The sequence below is a fragment of the Chinchilla lanigera genome, unplaced genomic scaffold (assembly GCF_000276665.1).
Source record: "Chinchilla lanigera isolate Chin_1 unplaced genomic scaffold, ChiLan1.0 scaffold00028, whole genome shotgun sequence".
Lineage (NCBI taxonomy): Eukaryota > Metazoa > Chordata > Mammalia > Rodentia > Chinchillidae > Chinchilla > Chinchilla lanigera.
Window position 1 is genome coordinate 11,215,450 of NW_004955429.1, and position 19,481 is coordinate 11,234,930.

The window sequence follows — 19,481 nt, forward strand, 5'->3', positions numbered from 1 at the left end:
ACGTTACATACTCTTATTTTTATCCTTGATCTGAAGTTGTTACGTTGTTAGGTATGCATATCTAAAAATACACACATTATGGTTTTAGCAACCTTTTCTTAGCATTCTTTAAATAGGCTTGTTACTCCCCTTTCCCTAACACGACAGTGGCTCTGGTCTATGCTGAGATCTGCCGGGCCGCCCCTCAGCCCTGGCAGCAGAAGTGAGTTACTTGGTGTTCCTACTGACGTCAGCTCTCGAAGGAATCTCACTGGAAGGAGGAAGCCTGGACCCCACAACCCTTCCCTTACATTTCTGACTTGCGTGCGGGTATGGTTCCTGCCAGGAAAACCCAATGAGAAATCGTCTCTTGTGTTATCCACCCTTTCCTTTAACAGAGGCCTACATTTTGTGAGAGACTACTTGCTTTCAACATATTGTGTCTTGTAATTATCACCAAAGTCCAAGGATGTCAGTGGATATTACTTATCTCTCTTTATTTCAATATGAAAAACTAAAGCTAAGTTAAATAATTTCCCTAAAGCCACACTGCTACAGTTGCTATTCTTTTAAAACAGAATTGAGAAGCAGTCTGTCCCCAAACAGATAAATGTTAAAACCTGTCAGTACACTGATTATTACTGCTTTATTTTTAAAGTACATTGGGTGAAAACTTAAAAGAAATATGCCAAAATGCTACTAGAAGTTATGCTTAAGTTACTGCTGGCAGTTTTCTTTTGACCCTCTTCTGAATTTCTTAATAGGTCATAATCAACTTCTGTTTCTTTTTAAATGGAATTTAGGAGTGAAAAAGTAAAAGAAGATATAGTTCATGTTACTGCCCTATGTTTGTTTTTTTGCTATGATTCTAAGACGTGTCTGTATTCTGTACATGTGCAAGCGCATATATGTCCGTATGTCTGAGCTCAGCAGTCCTTCAGAGTTGCTTTGCTGTGTCTTTGGGCCAAGGGCTGAGTTACACGTCCTGGAAACCACACAGAACATTCCTTCCCCTCAGAATACACACTGACAGAAACTAGGGCATGGACGGAATCTGCTGTCTTCACTGTATTGTTTTTTTCTTTTTGTTTTATTTCTTCCCTGTGCTGAGGATCAAAGCCAGCCCCTTGCACATGCTAGACAAGCACTCTACTACTGGGCCAGATCCCCAGTTCCTATTTTAATACAACCACTTCTGGGATGGGGTGCAGCCTTAGCTACCAAGGGAGACTCCAAGAAACACAGTGTGTGCCTACACTGGCTCACACTTAGTCACAGCATTTATGCCTGCTGCTGTCGCAGAAGGGAGATGGATAGTGGGGCACATCACCATCCACTCTGCCTAGAGAAGACTTGGAACTGAAGCCAGCTCCACAGGACCGTGTGAGAAACACACAGCATGCCTTGTTACACGCTACCAAGCGGATACTCATATGCTAGTGAATGCACAGGACGTTTTGAGACAACATGAACATTATCCCAGGTGGTATTATTTACTTAAATATCCTTCCATTTGTGTCTTTCCATTCATTAATTTCCTAGTACTTCATAATAATTGCATTTTAAGTTCAAAAAGTATGGTGAACATTATGCCCATTGGATATCCTTTTCAGTAAAGTACTAATAACTAAATTCTCATCTATTATACCTGATTTGAAATTGAGATTGCGTTAACTACTGGGCTTGAGCATTTCCCTTAAGTACGGGGATACTTTGTTTACCTTTTATATATTTGTTCATAAGGTAGGTGCATACAGTTCATTGTAACATTACCAGAACTGCCTTCCTTACCCTTGTGATGAACTCACTGCTTTTTTTCTAGCTTTGACTCTGTGCCTGCCCTCCTTGCAGGTATCCCAGAAGCCAGCCCAGTAATTTTTCCCCATGACCCCAAGCTCCCATGGAATCTGGCCTGGGTGAGAGTGTTCCTTGTGTTCTAACTGTGCATAAGATCTTCACAACCACCAGTTGTCTTCTGCCCCCTCGCAAGCACTATGTCATGTCTGGAAAAAGAAATTAGTGTTGCTTTTCAAGAGCTGTAGACATTTTAAGAAAAGTTTCTTCTCAGCTCTTCTCTGATCTCTATCAGGAGAACGCGTAGTCAGAAAACATGGCATTACTGTGGCATGCCTGCCTGGACACATCTCCCCACTGAGGTGGATTTCCCTGAAAAGGACCACCTGACCCAAAAATCGTACCCAGAGTGGTGAGTCCAGATCTGCAATCCCCGTAGGTACCACTTTCTTACCCTTAAATTATTCCCTGGCACCGTGGCACACAGGATCAAAGCTAATAGTCTAATGAAAAGTGCTTGCTTTAGACACCCAGTGTCCAGTGGGGATTGCTGAGGCCCCATTCCCATTTAGACGGGCGGAGCCACTAGTGCTTCTGCCAGAGGCCCAGTGCTTGGCATAAATCCATGAGGTCTCCATGCCTTTGTGCTGGTCAGTGACCGCTCAACTGTGGCAGTGACGTGGTCTCCCTGGGGACTTACAGCCTCCAAGAGCACGAAGAACAGAGGCATATGGAAACTCCACTCTCACGCTTAATATACAACATGCAAAATGAATTTTTCATTTGGGCTTTTTTTAAAACATGGAAGCGTTCCAGCTTTTCCTCGCTGGCGTGCCTTTTGGAGTTACTGTCCGTTAAAGCGGGGGGGGGGGGCTGTAATGTAAGCAGTGTGGTGTTTGCAAGGGAGAGGTGTAGGAGAGGCAATGATGATTTTAGAAACATTATTCTGGGCATTGAGTGAACAGAGAGTTATTACTGCAGGAAAAAGTACCCCAAAACCTGTTGTTAATGTGCTCTCAGATTTGGGCCTGGAGAACCGTACTGTGAATGGAATGGAAGATAAGTAGAGAGGAAAATAGCAAATTAAGGGGACAAATAATCAGGGGGAAAGACAAGGGGGAGGGCCGCCTGCTGGCATCAGCAAAGAGAACATATAACCAGTGTCTGATGCATTTCCTTAAGAATCGGTGTGTTTGCAAATTGCTCCATTGCATCTTAGCAGAAGCTAATCTGAGTAACGAAGCGCTGACTAGCGAACATGGTTGGGTGAATTCCCTCAGTACTCCTGAAGTATAACAGAGCAAGGAACAGTATAATGAAAAATAACGGAGAGTGTAGCCAGGGGCTTAACTTATGATCAGTGTTCATTACAACAAATGACACTTTCACTGCAGAGTTACCATAAAGATTATTGGCTCTTACGTAATGTGGTTCCCATCTGAATAGATCCGGGAACAGCTTAGCCTGGGAATGGGAGAGCTGGAGTGTGAGGAGGGCTGAGCTGCACTCCACACCCTCACTCATTTTCCCGGTTAGTCCTGGAGAGCTGCCCAGTCAGGACCCTGGACAGAGCATAATCCAGCCCCTTCCTGAAGACTTATATTTGCTGTTGACTCAGGGGCTGTGTGTTATAAGTCAGTGGCAACCAGGCTCAGAAAGTGACTAAACTTGTTGGTAGTTTCATATCCAAGGACTCTCCTTATGTTCCTGGCCATTTGCTATTTTCCTCAAGCATACATAATACAACCTTTTTTAAAAAATATCTCTTTGGAAAGAAACTGTGTTTTGTGTAAAACTTTGGGCAGGCAACCATAAGGCAGTTTGCAGTTTTGTGGCTTCACCCAAGTGTGGAATGGGCAGCCTTGGTTCTGAGCACGGTATGCAATGGCTGTGGTTTATTGAGCACCTGTTTGGTACCCGCTAAGCACTCTGTGTTATTTCTTCCTTACAGCCACCCTAGGAGGTATGTGCTGTTACTATCAATCCTATTTTACAGATGAGAGAGAATGCTCAGAGAGGCTAGGTAACGTGTCCAAGATTACCCAGCTGCCAAGAATTACAGATGAGTTTCAGAACAATTTCTAACCGTTTGCCTTGTATTGATTTCCACACAGGTGCTCAGCTTGCAGAAAGATTCCTGTTCATTCTCTCCCACACTCAATCGCCCTCTCCCTAAGTAAACTAGATTATAAGCCTGTCATTTGTCCCAGAACATGCCTTGTTGATATTTGAGTGACTACTCCCTTTCCTTTTGGGATCTTGCACCCACAGTGTCATTGTACCAGGTTGGGGAGGGGCTTTCCAGCTACCCTGTCCCTCTGGCATCTCCACCTCACACTTTCACTTCCACCTCAGTTTCGCCATCTGCATTTAGAATGTTCTGACACCTTTCAGGGGTGTTTTATGGGTGAGATTCTTCGATGAAGCACTAGAGATTCTTGGATGCAAGGGGCTGATGTAACAAGCGTAAGCTCTTCCCTCCCACCTACAACTACCATTTTGCCTCTTGGGGGCAACTGACACGGAGAGCTCCTGCCCACCTGGCTTCCTTGTTGCTACCTGGAATCCCCTCATGGAGTCCAGGGCCCCACCCGGAGTCCTCTCCGGAGTCCAGGGCTCCACCTGGCTTCCTTGTTGGTACCTGGAATCCCCTCACGGATCTGACAAAACAAAAAAACCTAACCCATGCATCTTAGTTTTTAACCTTTTCGTACTTGCAGACCAACAGTTTCTCTAAGAATCTTAAAGCTCTGATTTAAAAAATAGATAGAAACTGTGCCTAGTGGCATATGCCATTAATCCCATTGGTCTGGGAGGCTGATGCAGGAAGATTCCAAATTTGAGCCCAACCTGGGCCACTCAGAGACTTAGCAAGACTCTGTCTCAAAACTTTTTTAGGAAACTAATTTTTCCATAAGACTCAGGATAAAAGAATTAAAAGGAAGGTGGCATCCAAAGATGCATTTACTATTGAGCTGCCACAAATACCTTCTCTGTTGTTCAGGTGATGGGTGGTGACCTGTCCCTGAATACCACCTTTCTGGATAGCAGCACATCTCCTTGCCCACAAAAAGCTGGGCTCCTCTCCTTCTTCGTGTCTCTGGCCAGTACTTCAAAGGCTGGACTCTCAAGGGGAGGAAGAGCACAGACTGGCTTACCTGCCCTGTCACAGAGATGGCAGAGAGAGCGCTGCTGACGGAAATTGGCTTTGCCCAGGAAACAGCAAAAGGTACCAGGTGCCTGCTGCTGCTTTTCGCCCGGGGAGAGTCTCGTGGATAAAGCGCCATGCGGGTAGTAGGCAGCTGGGAGTTTTCTGGTTTTGAATCTCTCGGCTGTTCTGGGTATTTTGTTTTGTTTTCATTTTTGCTGCATATGTAAAATGTGATTCACCTCACCAGAAATCCTTTGATAGTGGAGGAAAGGAAAAATAATTCAATGCTGTCTACAGTCTCAGACACCATGGCCCATCCTAACCAGATCAGAGCAGGAACCTTACAGATGTGAGCCCTGTGAGGTTTCATTTATCATAATTTAGTTAAGGGCTGAGTGAGTTCGTGTGACTGTAGAGCTCTGCAAGTCTCAGAGGTAGAATGTGTAAGTTCCACCAGATGCCCAACTCAGACCGCCCAAAGTGCATGCCCCCAGTGCTTCTGCAGCGGGTGCTGGGTGCAGTACCATGGAACACCCCACTGTTGTGTGGGGTCTGCCCTGCAGTGACAGGGTGTGTGGCGTCATCACGCATGTGCGGTAGTTCCTACCCCCTTGCAAATCCCAAGACCTCCTTTTCTTTTTGGAGAAACAGAGCATCCAGTGAGCAGTTCCTTCCAGAACCTTCTGAGTCCCAAGTCAGTAGTCTTGGCCCTGGACTCTGATACCAATAGCTTTGTGCTTGTGTTTAATGTCCGGCCTTCTCTTGACTTGGCTGTGTGTCACCCGCTGCGGTCAAGTCACTGGAAAGGAAGGACACTGTCATGGGCAGAGTCTGTGCCACCAGCCACGAGGAGGAGGAGGAGACATAGTAGTGATGGCGTTAGCAATAGCACTATTCTCTGTATGCTTTTGCCCCTTGCCCTTACCTTAAAAAACAAGAAAGAGAGATAGGAAAGGCTTCTTTTTGATCCCGATATTCCTAGTTATGTGACAGCTGATTGGTAATTGTAGTTTCATTTACATCTATGGCCATCGGACGGATGTGGATCCTGGGCGGCTTCATTTGTGGGCATTGCTTAAGGCGCAGATTAGGTAATACATAGAGAGTGCTGTGTGCAGTGAGCGCTACATTGGTTGCTATCGTGAGGGTGCCCTCAGTGACTGAAGCGGTCAGGACCATTGCCGAGCCGCTCATGAAGGACCCTTGTGTGGCCGTACAGAAGAGGCTTCCACAAGGAAAAAAGGTTCTTCTTATTTTTACTGTGTGTGCCCAAAGCAAAGGGAAAAGAATCACTGCTTTTATAATGTTTTTATGAAGGAGTTCTCTTTCATAAAATCTATCAACTCATTGTTACTAACAATGGATAGGACTCATATTCACTGAAAATCCATCATACCATAAAGGAATTCAGTGGAGCCCCCGGTCCCAGGGCTGAAAGAGAATCTCCCTAGAGGATGAAGTCTGACAATCCTCAGTGGACAGCCGCCCATGGGGTTGGAAACAAGGACATCACGAAATGTTATTTAACTGAGATTCTCATTAAGTCCGTGTGTACCAGGTGACTGTTGTGTGCCAAGCACTGGATCTAGAGAAACAGAAGTGATTTCCATCTTGTCCTTGACCAGAGTCACCAGTGATCCAGCTAGGAAGTCACGCACACAGTTGATTCCTTCAGTACATCCTAGTAAACGCAAGGGTACAAACTTTCAGTCAGTCAGTCGATAAACATCAATGATGCGTTCATAGCATGCTGGAGACAGAAGGCGCTGAAGAAGACAGACAAGATTCCTGCTGTCTACGAACTAATCTTCTATTAGGAGAGGCAGGAAACAGTAGTAATCTAATAAGCAGAATAATTGCTGTGACACATGGTATCAAGGAGATAAATATGGTCAGAGATGTGGGCACAGAAGGCTGGGTGGGGCAATTCTCGTGTAAAATTAGTCAGCACTCAACATGCCCTTCGATTGCAGGAATGCAAAGCCTAAGAGACAGAGGGCATTGCTTGATGGTTTTATAAGAATAATCCAGCTGAACAATGGGCTCCGGGCATGTCGTGATAGAAGGGCCCACACAGCGTCACCTAATTCAAACCCTCCATCTTTTAGTCCTTTGTCTGTGCTGGTTTCTGTCCTGGGTGGATTCTTGTCACCCCTGGCTGAGGTGAGAACCAGCACACCTCGAGTCCTATCATTCCTAATTAAGTGAAAGACAAGGAAAGGACTTTCTCTCTCTGCCTGTTGGAGCTAAGGTCTTAGGCCCATTGCGCCCTGGCTCTCCTGGACCCAGGCTTGTGTGTGAACAGTGGCTGTAGCCAGGGGCGGGTACATCCTGGGGGCTGGAGGCTGAGCCATGAATCGTGTGACACAAGGCCAGGGGCGGCAACCTCAGACTCTGGAGTCCAAGGGCTGCGTTCTTATCCACAGCGTTGGAGCTGTTGGTGTCTCCCTTCCTCCATCTGTAAAGTGGGCTTGGGGCCGGGGCCCAGTTCAGGGAGACCTTGAAAAGAACAGAGGGAGGAGTGGCGACCCACATCAGAAGTGGGTGAGGATCTGGGGTGGGGGCAGGGGACGAAGGAAGGGGGAGCTCGCCAGAGACTGGACCATGCAGTCTGCATTTCGGTCCGCCTTTGGTGCCACGCTTGTGGCGATAGAACCCTGACAGCGCATGCGCAGGGTTCACAGCCTGCTGGTCCCCGCCGCCCTTCTTCACCAGCGGCACTTCCCCCACTGTTTCAGTTGCTGACCCGCTCCCCGCTGATGGGCATATTCCCTGTCCAGTTCTGTCAGTAGCCTGGGTCTGGTTATAGCCATGGCCGCCAGCCCCGGAATCATACTGTGTTCTTCTGAGTGACTTGTCGTATTTCAGCTTTGATCCATTTTGTGCTGCTTTTACCGTTTAACACGCAGAGGACAGTCCTAATTTCCTTTATATTCATGTTTTCAGGTGGTGCCTCACTCTCCTCTTCCCCTGACTCTGATGATCTCTTTAGCTAATTCTGTGTGAACAGGACGTAAAATTTAAAGTGGGTCATATAATATGAATAAAATACCATAATAATCTTTGATGATGCAGGGTAGCATCCAGGTATGCACGCTAAGAAATTAGAAAATTATTATTTTGTAACTTGACTTACTAGTTAGTGGATTTTCATAGTAGTGGGTTTTAAGAATAATTTCTAAAGGGGTAAACTGCCCATAAATAAAAATTCCTAGCTTTTTTCTTCATATTTGCAGCTAGGCTTTTATATCTGTGTGTGTACTGCAAACATATAGATGTGTAAAACTGAGTGTCTCCTTTCAATCAGTACAAATGCCACTTACTAAAATAATTCTCCCATAAAGAAATGTTCATCCCAGGTACGGAGTCTACCAGGGAAGTAGCTTGTTTGAGAAACTTACAGCGCCCTTGGACTTATTTCCTTTCGCCTTTGAGTTTATTCTGGAAATTGCAACATTTAGCACTTTGTAGTTTAATTTAAAAGGATTACCTATTTTCTTAAATGCTTAAGCAGGGAAGCAAGTTGGAGTTATTGATTTTTCTCTGCATGTATTCCGTGAGAGCTGGATTTGCTCCTTCCCCAGGGAGCATACCTCCTGAACTGCATGCCTGCTGGTGACAGCTTGGACCTCTGATACATAACCGAAGACCTTGCCTAATATCCTTGCAACTGCTCGGGGAATTTTTATTAAGTAAAAGCATCATTAGAGTTGACAGGATGATGAAGTTTAATGAGCAGCTTTTGTGCATGATACTGTTAGTTTTGGTTTGCCAGAATCCTCATTTCTCCTCTCTTGCGGGGCAGTGAGCAAGTCTGGAATGTATAACGTGTTTTTAGAACAGCCATATATTTTGTATTTTTATACAGCTTGATTCTGTGCTCAGCCAGCTACACATTCCTTTTGGCTATTTTTATAGACACCGCTTACACATGTATGTTTACACTTTCTTTACACACTATGCGTTGAGAACTGAGAACGGTGAGGATTTTGATGGAAAAGACAGCGACAGACCCGCACTGCCACTAGTGAATGGCATGGAACTGTCTCTTGGAGCTCTGGTTTCACACAAAAAAAGAAGTCATTGCCTTTTAAATTAATGAGACTCCTCTTAGGACCAGGATGACTAAATTTTTTTCTTTAAGACTCAGCAATTTATGTGCTAAGGCTCTGTCATCAGCTCCTGGTGGCTGCTAGAATGAACAAAGACGCTGCAAATACTTATTAATAAATAAGCTTCACACTTTGTCCACAGATTCATTTGCAGGGATTTTAAATTTAGCATCCTACCATCAGATTAGATTATAAGCACTATTATTTCCCTCTATTATTTCTGCTAGCCATCTACTTAGATTTTAAAATTGCTGCTTTTCTTGGTCTGAAGAAGGACTTTCCATGGAAACTCCCAAAACAACAGTAGGGAGGCATATGACACGAACAAATGACTTCAGAACAGCATATTGTACCTCTCATATACCTGGCATCCTGAAACACAATATTTACATCACACACAATGTGTTCCTAGCGGTGCCTTGAGTGTATGGAATACAAAAGAAGTCAAGCCTGTACTCTCCACTCTCAAGAGAAGGGTAGTCTTATTAAGAAGGCAAAACTGAGACACCTGAAGAAGATGCCTGACATGTGAACTCAGTCAGGTTTGAACTGGGTTTGACCCAGGACTCAAGTTGCAAAACACCATTTTCCTCATTTGAAAATGAAAGATTTTAACAGGACCAGCTCACTGGATCATAGTGGCAGTGAATAATGATTGTGTAGTAGTGTTAGTATAGAGGTTGTGTTATCGCCAACGTACTCTGATGTTTTGAAATAATCTCCAAGTATAAACATCACTTTATGTATCGTCAAGGACTTAATGGGAAGATCCCGACAGATCCCATGATCCTTAGCAAAAGCAGAATGGGGCGGGGGCTGGAAGAAGTAACGAAGATCGCAGGTCCTGAAAGCTTGAATGGATCTGAGTTGTAGAAAGGACCCAGCCGGCCATTCCAGCCAGTAACGCGGATCAGCCAAACTAAAAAGCAAAAGCAAAACAAAACAAAAAACCAGGCCTGAAGGAAGGTTGGCTGGCTGGAAATGTTAATCCCAGACTGCTGACTGAGTTGGCACTTTTGCGTTTCCTTCACACCGCCCTAAAGAACCCATGCCAGGCCGATGGCCAGAGAGGTCAAGAGTGTGCAGATAGTCCAGTTTTCCAGCTGAGATACCAGAGTTTCTGGAAAGACTTGAAGTAACTCGCCTTGTAGGTGGCGGAACTCGCACTGGATGGTCATTTCCTGCGCTCTGCCCTGCCTGCCTCAGAACCAGTCGTGTTTCGCTGGTACTCTTACTGCACAGGAGAGCTGAAGGCGGGGGAGCTGGCCCCAAGTCACATGTGCCGTGGCTGGTGTGTGCAGGGTGCCAGGCTGCACAGTCAGTCTAGGGGACCCTGGGTCCTGTTCCTTGTGCACACACCGAATGGGGACTCTTCTAACAGTCAGGTGCAGGACACACTGGAGGAGACAAAGGACCAGTGTCAAGGAGACCAGCCAGGGAACCACTGTCATAAGCTAATGGCCACATGACAGCAGAAGGAGGAAAAGAGGAACGCACACACTCAGAGGGTGGTGGGAATCAGAATAAACAGTGCCATAGAGTGACTAACTGACCCACTGGGTTATGAATCTTTTAAAAAACTGATGAAAGCCACAGCCCTTTAGGCTGAAAGATACACCCACAGCATTGTCTAGGGTTTCAGATCGGTCCGTGGTCCCAGCCTCAGAATTGGTACTGTGGAGGGAACTTCTCTCATGTCAGAATGATGCCAGCATTTGGTCCTGATGGTGTGGAGACATGGAAGCCGCTGGGGGAGGAGAATTCCACCTGCTTTTCTGGGGTTTCTGGCTGAGTCTCCAAGCAGACTGAAGGCAACGGTGACTTGGGGAGCTGGTGCTCGGAGATAATCACTGGCACTGTAAAATTAGGTGAGCTTTCTGGGGAAGAGGATACAGAGATAAAAGCAGGAGCGCATGGTCTGAAGAGCTCTCCAAAGAGGTAGGAAGAGTAAGGACAGTGCCCTGTGTCTAAGGGAGGAAGCTGTTGAGCTGGGTGGCCCATGGTGGTCTTTATTGCTACAGCAGAGAAGGAGGTGATGGTCAGTGCCAGAGCTCTGGATCCAGCAGGAACAATAAAGCTCATGGAATTTTCCAAAATAGAAGGTGCCCACAGTAAATAAAACTCACGTATCAATAACTGAAAACCATGTATATCACAGTGCTTAAAAGTATATTGGTTGCTAAATCAGGTCAGATTATGGTGGGCTGGGGTTTTCTTCTGCTGTACAGTTTTTGATGTAATCAACAATGGTGGTCAGGTGCATGGAGTTTCCAGTGGCCCCGTCTGCAATCTGCCTTCATGCCACCCTGCTAAAGCGATCTGCCTGGTGACCTGGGCAATCTAGAATCGTTTCGTTATGTGTCCTCCAGTGGTGGTCTTTCCCGGGGGTTCTTCAGCAAGTAGCTCAGGCAGGGCCCAGGGCCAGGTTTACCACTGACCTTTACAGCCTGGAATGAGGGCCCTTGTGAAGCTGAGCAGGGTTGACTCCTCATCTGCAGCGGCCAAGAGCATCCTCAGGCACCTCACCTTTCAAATCATTTTTGGCAACTTCTAGAAACCTGTTCATTAGACTCCTGAGAGTAATGCATCCTTCCCTGTCGCTTTAAAGTGCTCTTCGTTGGTTTTTCCCATTCTTTAATCATCTCCCAATTATCCTCTAGAAACCTCAGATTTCAGGGGAGGAAAGATTTTCTAGGGCTCTGTGCAAAAGTCCCCTTTACTTTCCTGGGCTGAGCACTTCACCCACCACTGGCTGCAGCTTCACGGGTGCCCTTGAACCAGGGTCCCTCTGTCAGCTCTCAGGCTCACATCACCAGGTGGTGGTGCTTGCCAGAGCCCGTCTACCAAACACGTGGTCACAGCGCAGGTTCCAGGCAATAGCACATGTGAAAGAACCTGGCCAGGTGATGTGCGTCACGGAGCCTTACTAGAGGTCAGGGGGAGCCACTACCATTTCATAACACCTAGTGTGTGCCACACGGACACAGCCATTTCCGTGTGTAATTTAATCTTTCCCCATCCCCTCCAAAGTAGCTGACAGTTTTCACCTTCACTTAGCAGATGAGGACATCAGACTGTGGAAGTTGGTGGCGTTCCCGGTACACACGGCATCAGGACTGCACAGGGTGCGGGACAGAGAGGTGCAAGCAAAGCCTGGACTGTTCTCCAGGAATCCCCTGTTACGGGGTGTCCTGGGCTCCTGTGAGATGAGACAGCTGCCATAGAGGGCAGGGAGCACAGAGGGGACGTGCTGTGTGGGAGCAGACGGGTAGCGGGAGCTGAGGGGTGATTGAGGTTTGCCCAAGTGCAGGGATGGGAAGGACAGGCCAGGTAGGAGAAGCTGGATTCGCTAAAGCCCTGAGAGAAGCAGCATATGTCAGGAGAGGAGGCAACTGGATGATCAGGAAGACAAGCTGTATTGACCATATTATTTCATGTATTTGATGCTTTAACAACTTAGAGACCTTGCTGGCCAGGTGAGACCACCCTCCCAGGGGTAGCTAACCCCCTGTCCACGTTGTGACTCAGTCACATCTATAAAAGTAAAGCCAGATGCAATCAAGACATGGCTCACCAGTTCTTACCTTCAGCGGATGGGGGACGAGGACTGTCCTGGCTGGGACAGAGAGGGCCAGTTTTCCTGCCAGGTGGGAAGAATACCCCATTCTGTCTTTAGGGGACACCTTGCCCTTCTAGAAACTTGGTTCTTTAACTTCTCCTCTCAGTGATCTGCAGCCCTGGGAATCAACTTTCACTCTTGATGAAAGGAAGCAGAATGCTCATGTGTGCACTGCCCGGTCAGGCCCTCTCGCTGCTCTGTGCTTAGCCCGTCAGTTCCCGCTCGCTGCTCCAACTGATCACCACCTATTTACAAACGTAGTAGCTGGAAACAAAGGATGTGCTGGCTTAGAGCTCTGGACATTAGAAGTCTTGAGATCAGGGCCAGTGTAGTGTTGCGTCCGTCCAGAGACTTGAGGCAAGAGTGTGCGAGTCTCTCCTTCCCTTCCTAGCTTTAGCGTCTCCTGCGCCTCTCGGCCCCTCTTTCCTGCATCTCCCAGCCAGCAGCCTTCTTCTTTCTTACAAGAATTTTTTATTCACTTATTTTTTTCAGTTGCTGGGGATTGAAAGTAGGGCCTTCCCACTAAGCTGCATTCTCAGCCGTGTGTGTGTGTGTGTGTGTGTGTGAGAGAGAGAGAGCGAGAGAGAGAGAGAGAGAGAGAGAGAGAGAGAGAGAGGGAGAGGGAGAGGGAGAGGGGGAGGGTGTAAGCTGCCCAGGCTGGGCTTGAACTTTCAGTCCTCCCTCAGCATCCCAGGGTGCGGGTAAAAATGCTTTTTGATGACACTCAGTTCACCCTAAAAACCAGGATTATCTCTCCAGCTCACAGCCCTTAATTACTCCCCCCGCCTGCAGGGTCACTTGGGCCATGTGAAAGGACAAGTGCACGGGTACTGAGGTTAGGATGTGGCCCCCTCTGGAGGCCGCTGATCTGCCCGCCACACTCACCGCCTTGAGACCCCGGGGCTCATTACTGGTGGAGCCCGGAATGGCACCGAGACTTTGGACCCTGAGATGCTCTGGCTGCTGCCTGCCCCAGCCCTGTCCCCATGTGAGCGTGGCTGCCCGGGAAAAGGCCAGCTCTCATCTGCCCACACAGGGAGTAGTTAAAGGATGTCACAGCAGACCCTGTGCCCTCCAGCCCTGCCAGTGACTCACCAAGGAACTGGGGCAATGCATTTAGCTAGGTCAGCTTTAGTTGCTCTCTTCAAAGAGGATTAAAACCTTTCTTCCAGAGGTGTGTGGGGATTTAACATTGATAGAAAAGACTGTGCTCTTTTCAGAGGAAAAAGCCCTAAAGAAATAAGGTAATCGTGTAATTACCTATATTTAATCACTCTTAGCATTTAACCACATCAGCCGTTCTCTCCAAAAGCTTGTGGTGGCCGTTTCTAAGGGACTTGCCACGGTGCCAGGCTTACTGGACCACCTTGCTAGCGAAAGGACATCCTCTGACAGAAGAAGAAACTGAGGCATGCACAGAGCCAGGAGCTGCAAGCGTCAAAACTTGGGTTTAGATATCCATGGTTGCGGTTTCAGGCCTGGCCCTTTGTGCGACTTGCTGGATGGCCCTGGGAAATCCAGACACACACAGTGGAGTCTGAATGTAAAGGGCAGGAACGGAAACAGCAGAGCGTCTCAGATCCCTCCGTAATGGGAGCAGAGCCTGCCCAGGGCCGAGGAGTTTTGGTACCCCCTTCTGAAATGACTGGATTGAGTTCCCCAAGGCCACCCATGCACCCTGCCCAGCTTGGCTCCTCACCCCTCCAGGATGTGACACAGATCAGCAGCTGCAATTTCAGCCTCCCCTGGCCTTTCACAGCTGTCAGTACCCCCTTTCCTATCACCCAAGTTTCCAGGTGCATGAACTGTGGCGCCATATTTCTGTAGGTGTTTATAGTCCTTAAAGTTCGATATTGTCTATTTCTTTTTCCTTTCCTGGAATACAAGGTGGGAAAGGAGAGGAGAGATCTAAAAGAAGCTGTAAGGGGGCTGTGACTGGAGCTACCAAGACCCTACGTGACCTGGGCAGACAGAGGTCTCCGCAGAATGTCACGCTGCAGCTCGAAGCTCCCAAGCATGGAGCTCATGGCCTTAAGCAAGCTGCACCCTAGGAGGAAGGGATCGGAGGATCCTCGAGGGCAGAGTACGTTTCTAGGTGTGTTGATTAAGGAGGGGGTTGTATAGCAGATGGCTCCACTTGAGCTCAGGGTTTCTTCTACCTCTTTGCTTTATCTAGAGAGGTGCTAAGGAGGAAGTGGTGTAAGGTTGGCCCACCCAGATAATCAGGACGATCTTCACTTCTCAAGTGCCTGACTCCGACTCCATCACACCTGCCGGTCCCTTTTGCCGTGTAAGGTTACATACGCCAAGGTTTTGAGCAGTAGAAAGGAACAGCTTGGGAAATAGGGGTAGCATCAGAGGTAACTTGAGACTTGCTTTCTGCTCTGCCTAAACCTGGCTTTCAAGGCACTAAGGTGTCCTCTGCTTGGTCTTGCCAGCATCTGTGATCCTTTTTGAAACATGGTAGAGAGGACCCCATGTAAGTCCAAGGTTGCATTTTCCTGTGTGGCAGATTCTGTCAGAGAAGAAAGTGGCTCTGCTATGACTGCCAAGGGGCAAGTGCCAGGCTGGGCCAGAGTGGGCTGCCAGCTCCATTATGTAGCACAAAGCTCTCCAAACTGCTGACTCCTACAGAGCCTGAAAGCCCATGTGTGAACTCTCGTGTTACTTCCTTCCAGCACAGATGGCGCCTTCTTGACAGAAAACAAACGACCCTCCCCTTTAGCTGCAGAGCAACACCTGGCTGGAGAGTCTTCTCTCTGGCTCCTAAATCCGTCTCCAAACTCTGCATTCCTAACTCCATGAAGGCACCTGCTCTTCTTCACCACCGCTGGGGGACCCTGCTAGTACCACTTCTAAGGAGGTCCTTGGAAGACTCCTGGGAAGAGCATATAATATAGCTACGAAAACGCCGGGGTGCACCCGTCCCTCACCAATCACAGTCAGCTCCACGTTGCTAAGTCTTCCCTTCAGCCTGCCAGCCAGGGCATTGGTGTCATCAAGGGCTCCAGTACGTGCTAAAGAGCGCCACACGGTGTGGGCACAAAACGCCAGTGTCAAGAATGGACGGTTGATTGCAAGTCTGGTAGCATTAACCTTCAGGCTTGTGTTCAGGCTGACGTCAAAAGCATACATGAAAACATCTTAGAGTGCGACAAGTAGCTATATCTCCCCTTGAAAAAAGAAAATCCTTTGTCTGGAATGGAGATTCTCTGTGGCTTCAGAGTGATTCAGTGGAGAGGTTACCAGTGGTGTTGTCCGGGTCTTCCTGAACCCGAACCTTAGAACCAGTGTGAACCGGAGAACAGTGTTTGTACCAGGCTCCCATCGGTGCAAGGCAGCTGCGGGCGAGAGTCAGCGGGTGCCTCTCCTTGGACAAATTGAGAGCCGAGACACGCACCGGGCTCTCTGGGAGACACAGTTATATCAATAAGGGGAGTTAAGGTTAAGCAGTATTTATTTTAGGGTGGCTTTTAATTTAGTTTAATCAGAATCACTCATAAATTATGGATTAATTACTATCTGGTGCTCAGTTAAATCCCCTCAGCCATGGAGCCAGCTCCGCGCTGCAGTGAATGCCATCCCTGTAATTGTAAGGCACTTTGTCAACATTTAATCAGCAGTACTTATTAATGTGGCATTGATGTGTGGTCACCGTCCCTGCGATATCAATCACACGTGAGCAGCCAGCCCGGACTTGGACCCCATTGCTCTTTGTCACATCAGCCGGCCCCTGGGCTGCTGGGCCAGGCGTGGTGCTCACTTGTCACGAAATGGACACTCTGTTTCTCCTGCCCAAACTTCTTTTAGTCATGTCTCCACCTAAACACTCACGGCCTTTGAAACACTGGTCTTCCTGAGCATGAGCTGTACCCAGAATCCAGAGGACCTCTTCCAGGTTTCCACACCCTGCCCAGTGAGTGGGAAGTTCTAGGAGGCTTGTTCGCTGCAGAACACATGCATACGTGTTCACGCGCATGTGCAAGACAATTGTGTTTAACTATTTTATGGTTCTGGGGATCAAATCCAGGACCTCACACGTGCTAGGCAAATGCTCTACCACTGAGCTATGCCTCCAGCCCCTTTAAATTGTTACATATAGTAAAACAAGGGATCTTTGAAAGGTGTTCTTTGGTTGATTGACTACTTCTGGAGATGAATCTGTTGCTTATGTTTCTACCAGAAGGAATTTGGGCTGGGAAGAGAGACCTCACGCTCTCCCCTTTCTCTTTCTAGCCTCTACGGCAGACACATGCAGGCAAACCCGGAACCCCCGAAGAAGAATAACGACAAATCGAAAAAGATCAGCCGGAAACCTCTGGCAGCCAAGAACAAATGAGGGGCTGGCCGGTGCTGGGCTTCTGGACTCTTCTCCGACTAGCTCTTCTGACCTCTCGCTCCTTCTCACAAATAAGGACAGTGCTCGGGTGGCTTTTTAAAAGCATTTCTTTTCACTCTCCCTGTCTAGTTCTTACCAGCTCACCTTTTAAATTCTTTTGGTAGGTGGTAGGTTTCTATACCGCGTTCAAACCATTTCCATTTGTTTCCTTGAAATTGCCAAGGGCAGAAAACAGAGCTGTAATTCAACTGCAAATTCCAGAGTAGGCACAGGTTTCAGTGCCTTGAATAGACATCACAAGCCTGCTTATTATCAAAAGAATAATTAAAATCATGTAACCACTTAAATGTCACAGTTAACACTTTTCATTCTTTTGTTTATTCACACAACTCATTATTTTGCCTTATTAAAAAGTCTTCCTTCACTGCTGAGCTGTTATGTTCACTTAGCTTACAAAGGATTTTAATAAAATCTTGAATTTGTACCACACGACGCTTTTTGACTAGAAAAAATAATCTGATTTTAGGGCATACATGTTTTTGTTTACTGTCCCCCCCCCGGAAAAAAAAAAAAATGACCTCCAGTTTTACTGGCTGCAGATGATAAAGTCAAACTTTCCATGAAACAAATTCAAAATTAAATCAGAGTTAGTTTCTTCTCACATCAATTTGTCAGGGGTTTATGTATTTTTTTTCTTTCTTTGAAGACTGTTTCTAAAATTAGGAAGCTGCAGAAAAACAAATCTCTAGGAGATTCTGCCAAAGGATTTTGGAAAGCGGCACTCCTTCGCCGAAGAAGTGGTGACTTCTGCCAGTGACTGGGAGACGAGAGCTGTGAAACGGAGGGAGGAAGGACTCAAGTATGTGTTTTTGTCTCTGCAGAAAATCTGCTCATACTAAAGCCTTCTTCTAGGAGACTTTGTTGCCAGCGAAGTTGTATCAGCGTGTGCAGTCTACATTGTGGCCTGTGTGGAAACTGCCTGGGCCGAGTCATTAAACAACCCATTATTTCACATCTGTGGTAGGCAGTTTTCCTTCTTATCGACACTAGCATTATGGAAATGAAGATAAATCCAAGCTGATGCTTTGTGCTGATGAAACGTAGTCCAAATGGACCTCTGGAGCGGACCTACCTGTCTCACATAAGCTCCCAGGGCCAAGACCACTGGGACCCTGAAAAGCCGAATCAAAACAAAAAAATCCTGAATCCATTAGCACGTGGACTTTCCATTTCAGTGGCCTTTGCATTTCAGTTTCCTATCTCTGGATAACTTGTATCAGTTACCAAGAAGTCAGCCTTGGGAAGGGAGATCCTCTGGTGCCATGACCTGTTTGAGAGTAGAATCGATACTGTTTTCAGGGACATAGCACTGCATTTGCCTCCACCTAAATTCTTTAAATTCATGGAAGAGCTTATGAAATTGCAGGAGAACACCAGTGGCTCCCCGGTAGTTGATTGGAATGAAAGTTTTCCTGTAGCATTCCAGGTAGAAATATGGACAGTGCAGATAAACTCACAAGGAAGAGATATTGCAGGCAACAGAAGAAAAGGGAGGAGGAGCAAACGCTCACTACTAATCAAAAAAATACAAGTCAGAGTGTGAGCCATGTGTAGCAATGAGAAGTGTGCAGCTATGCCTTAAGGCAGTATTAGGTGTGAGAGGAGTAACATGAGATAAACATTCTCAGACCCAGCCGTGGGCATTATACGTTTCTCTCCTGCGAGGTGGTAGCAGTTTGATAACATGGAGCCCAACCTTAAAAGTGTGTACTGGGATCCAGGATTTTTATTGGTAAGATGTGATCCCTGCACACAAAGCACTATGTGGAACTTGTTTTTGTAGCATTGTGTACAAAGTGAAAATGTGGGGAAAAGTTGGGTGCCCACCAGTTAAGTAGAAAAAAAGACTTCAAAAACTACATCATGATGGCCCAGTTGTGTGAAAACGAAATTGTGTTTAAAATATGTAAACCTAAAAGTATTAAATGGAAGTGAAAAAATTTTAAGGCTGATAAATTATCTCTTCATGGTAAACTAAGTTTTTTTTATTGTCTTTTTATACTTATTCTGCGCTTTAAATTTTATGTAACAAGCATGTACACTTTTGTAATCAGAAACATTAAATTTTTTAAAATGAAATTAGCATACTGTATATTATGTAATTCAGAAAAGATCATATACTTAAATTCAAAGTATAATATAAAATATTCAATTGGCTTTGTTTTCTTTTGTCATTAAAATAGGTTTTTCACATCTTTTTCTACAGTGTTTTCTGGTTGCTTTCTATCTGGATTAACAAAAAATTCATAGCTCCAAAGGTAGTCTTTTAATAAACATCATATGCCCTTTCCAGCACGGCACGGAAATCTCTCTCTTGTGCTGACCGCTGACACCTTGACATCACTGAAGGAACCTGTGTTAGTCGGCTTCCCGTCACTGACAGAATACCCAAGGTCAATTCAAAGGAGGAGAAGCTTCTTTCCGTTC

At 46.6% G+C, this 19,481-nt stretch overlaps 1 protein-coding gene across 3 annotated transcripts in view; it reads left to right on the forward strand.

The window, feature by feature from the left end:
- Rsu1 (Ras suppressor protein 1) overlaps nucleotides 1-19,249 on the forward strand; it is a 191,494-nt gene extending 172,245 nt beyond the window's left edge. For 2 of the 3 annotated variants that reach the window (XM_005386968.2, XM_005386967.2), the window contains one exon: nucleotides 16,892-19,249. In XM_005386968.2, coding sequence (XP_005387025.1) covers nucleotides 16,892-16,994 — 103 coding nt within the window. In that variant the 3' untranslated portion in view covers nucleotides 16,995-19,249. The remainder of the gene's footprint in view (nucleotides 1-16,891) is intronic. The other variant, XR_261324.2, reaches the window with a different exon arrangement.
- The last annotated feature ends 232 nt before the right edge of the window (nucleotides 19,250-19,481 follow it).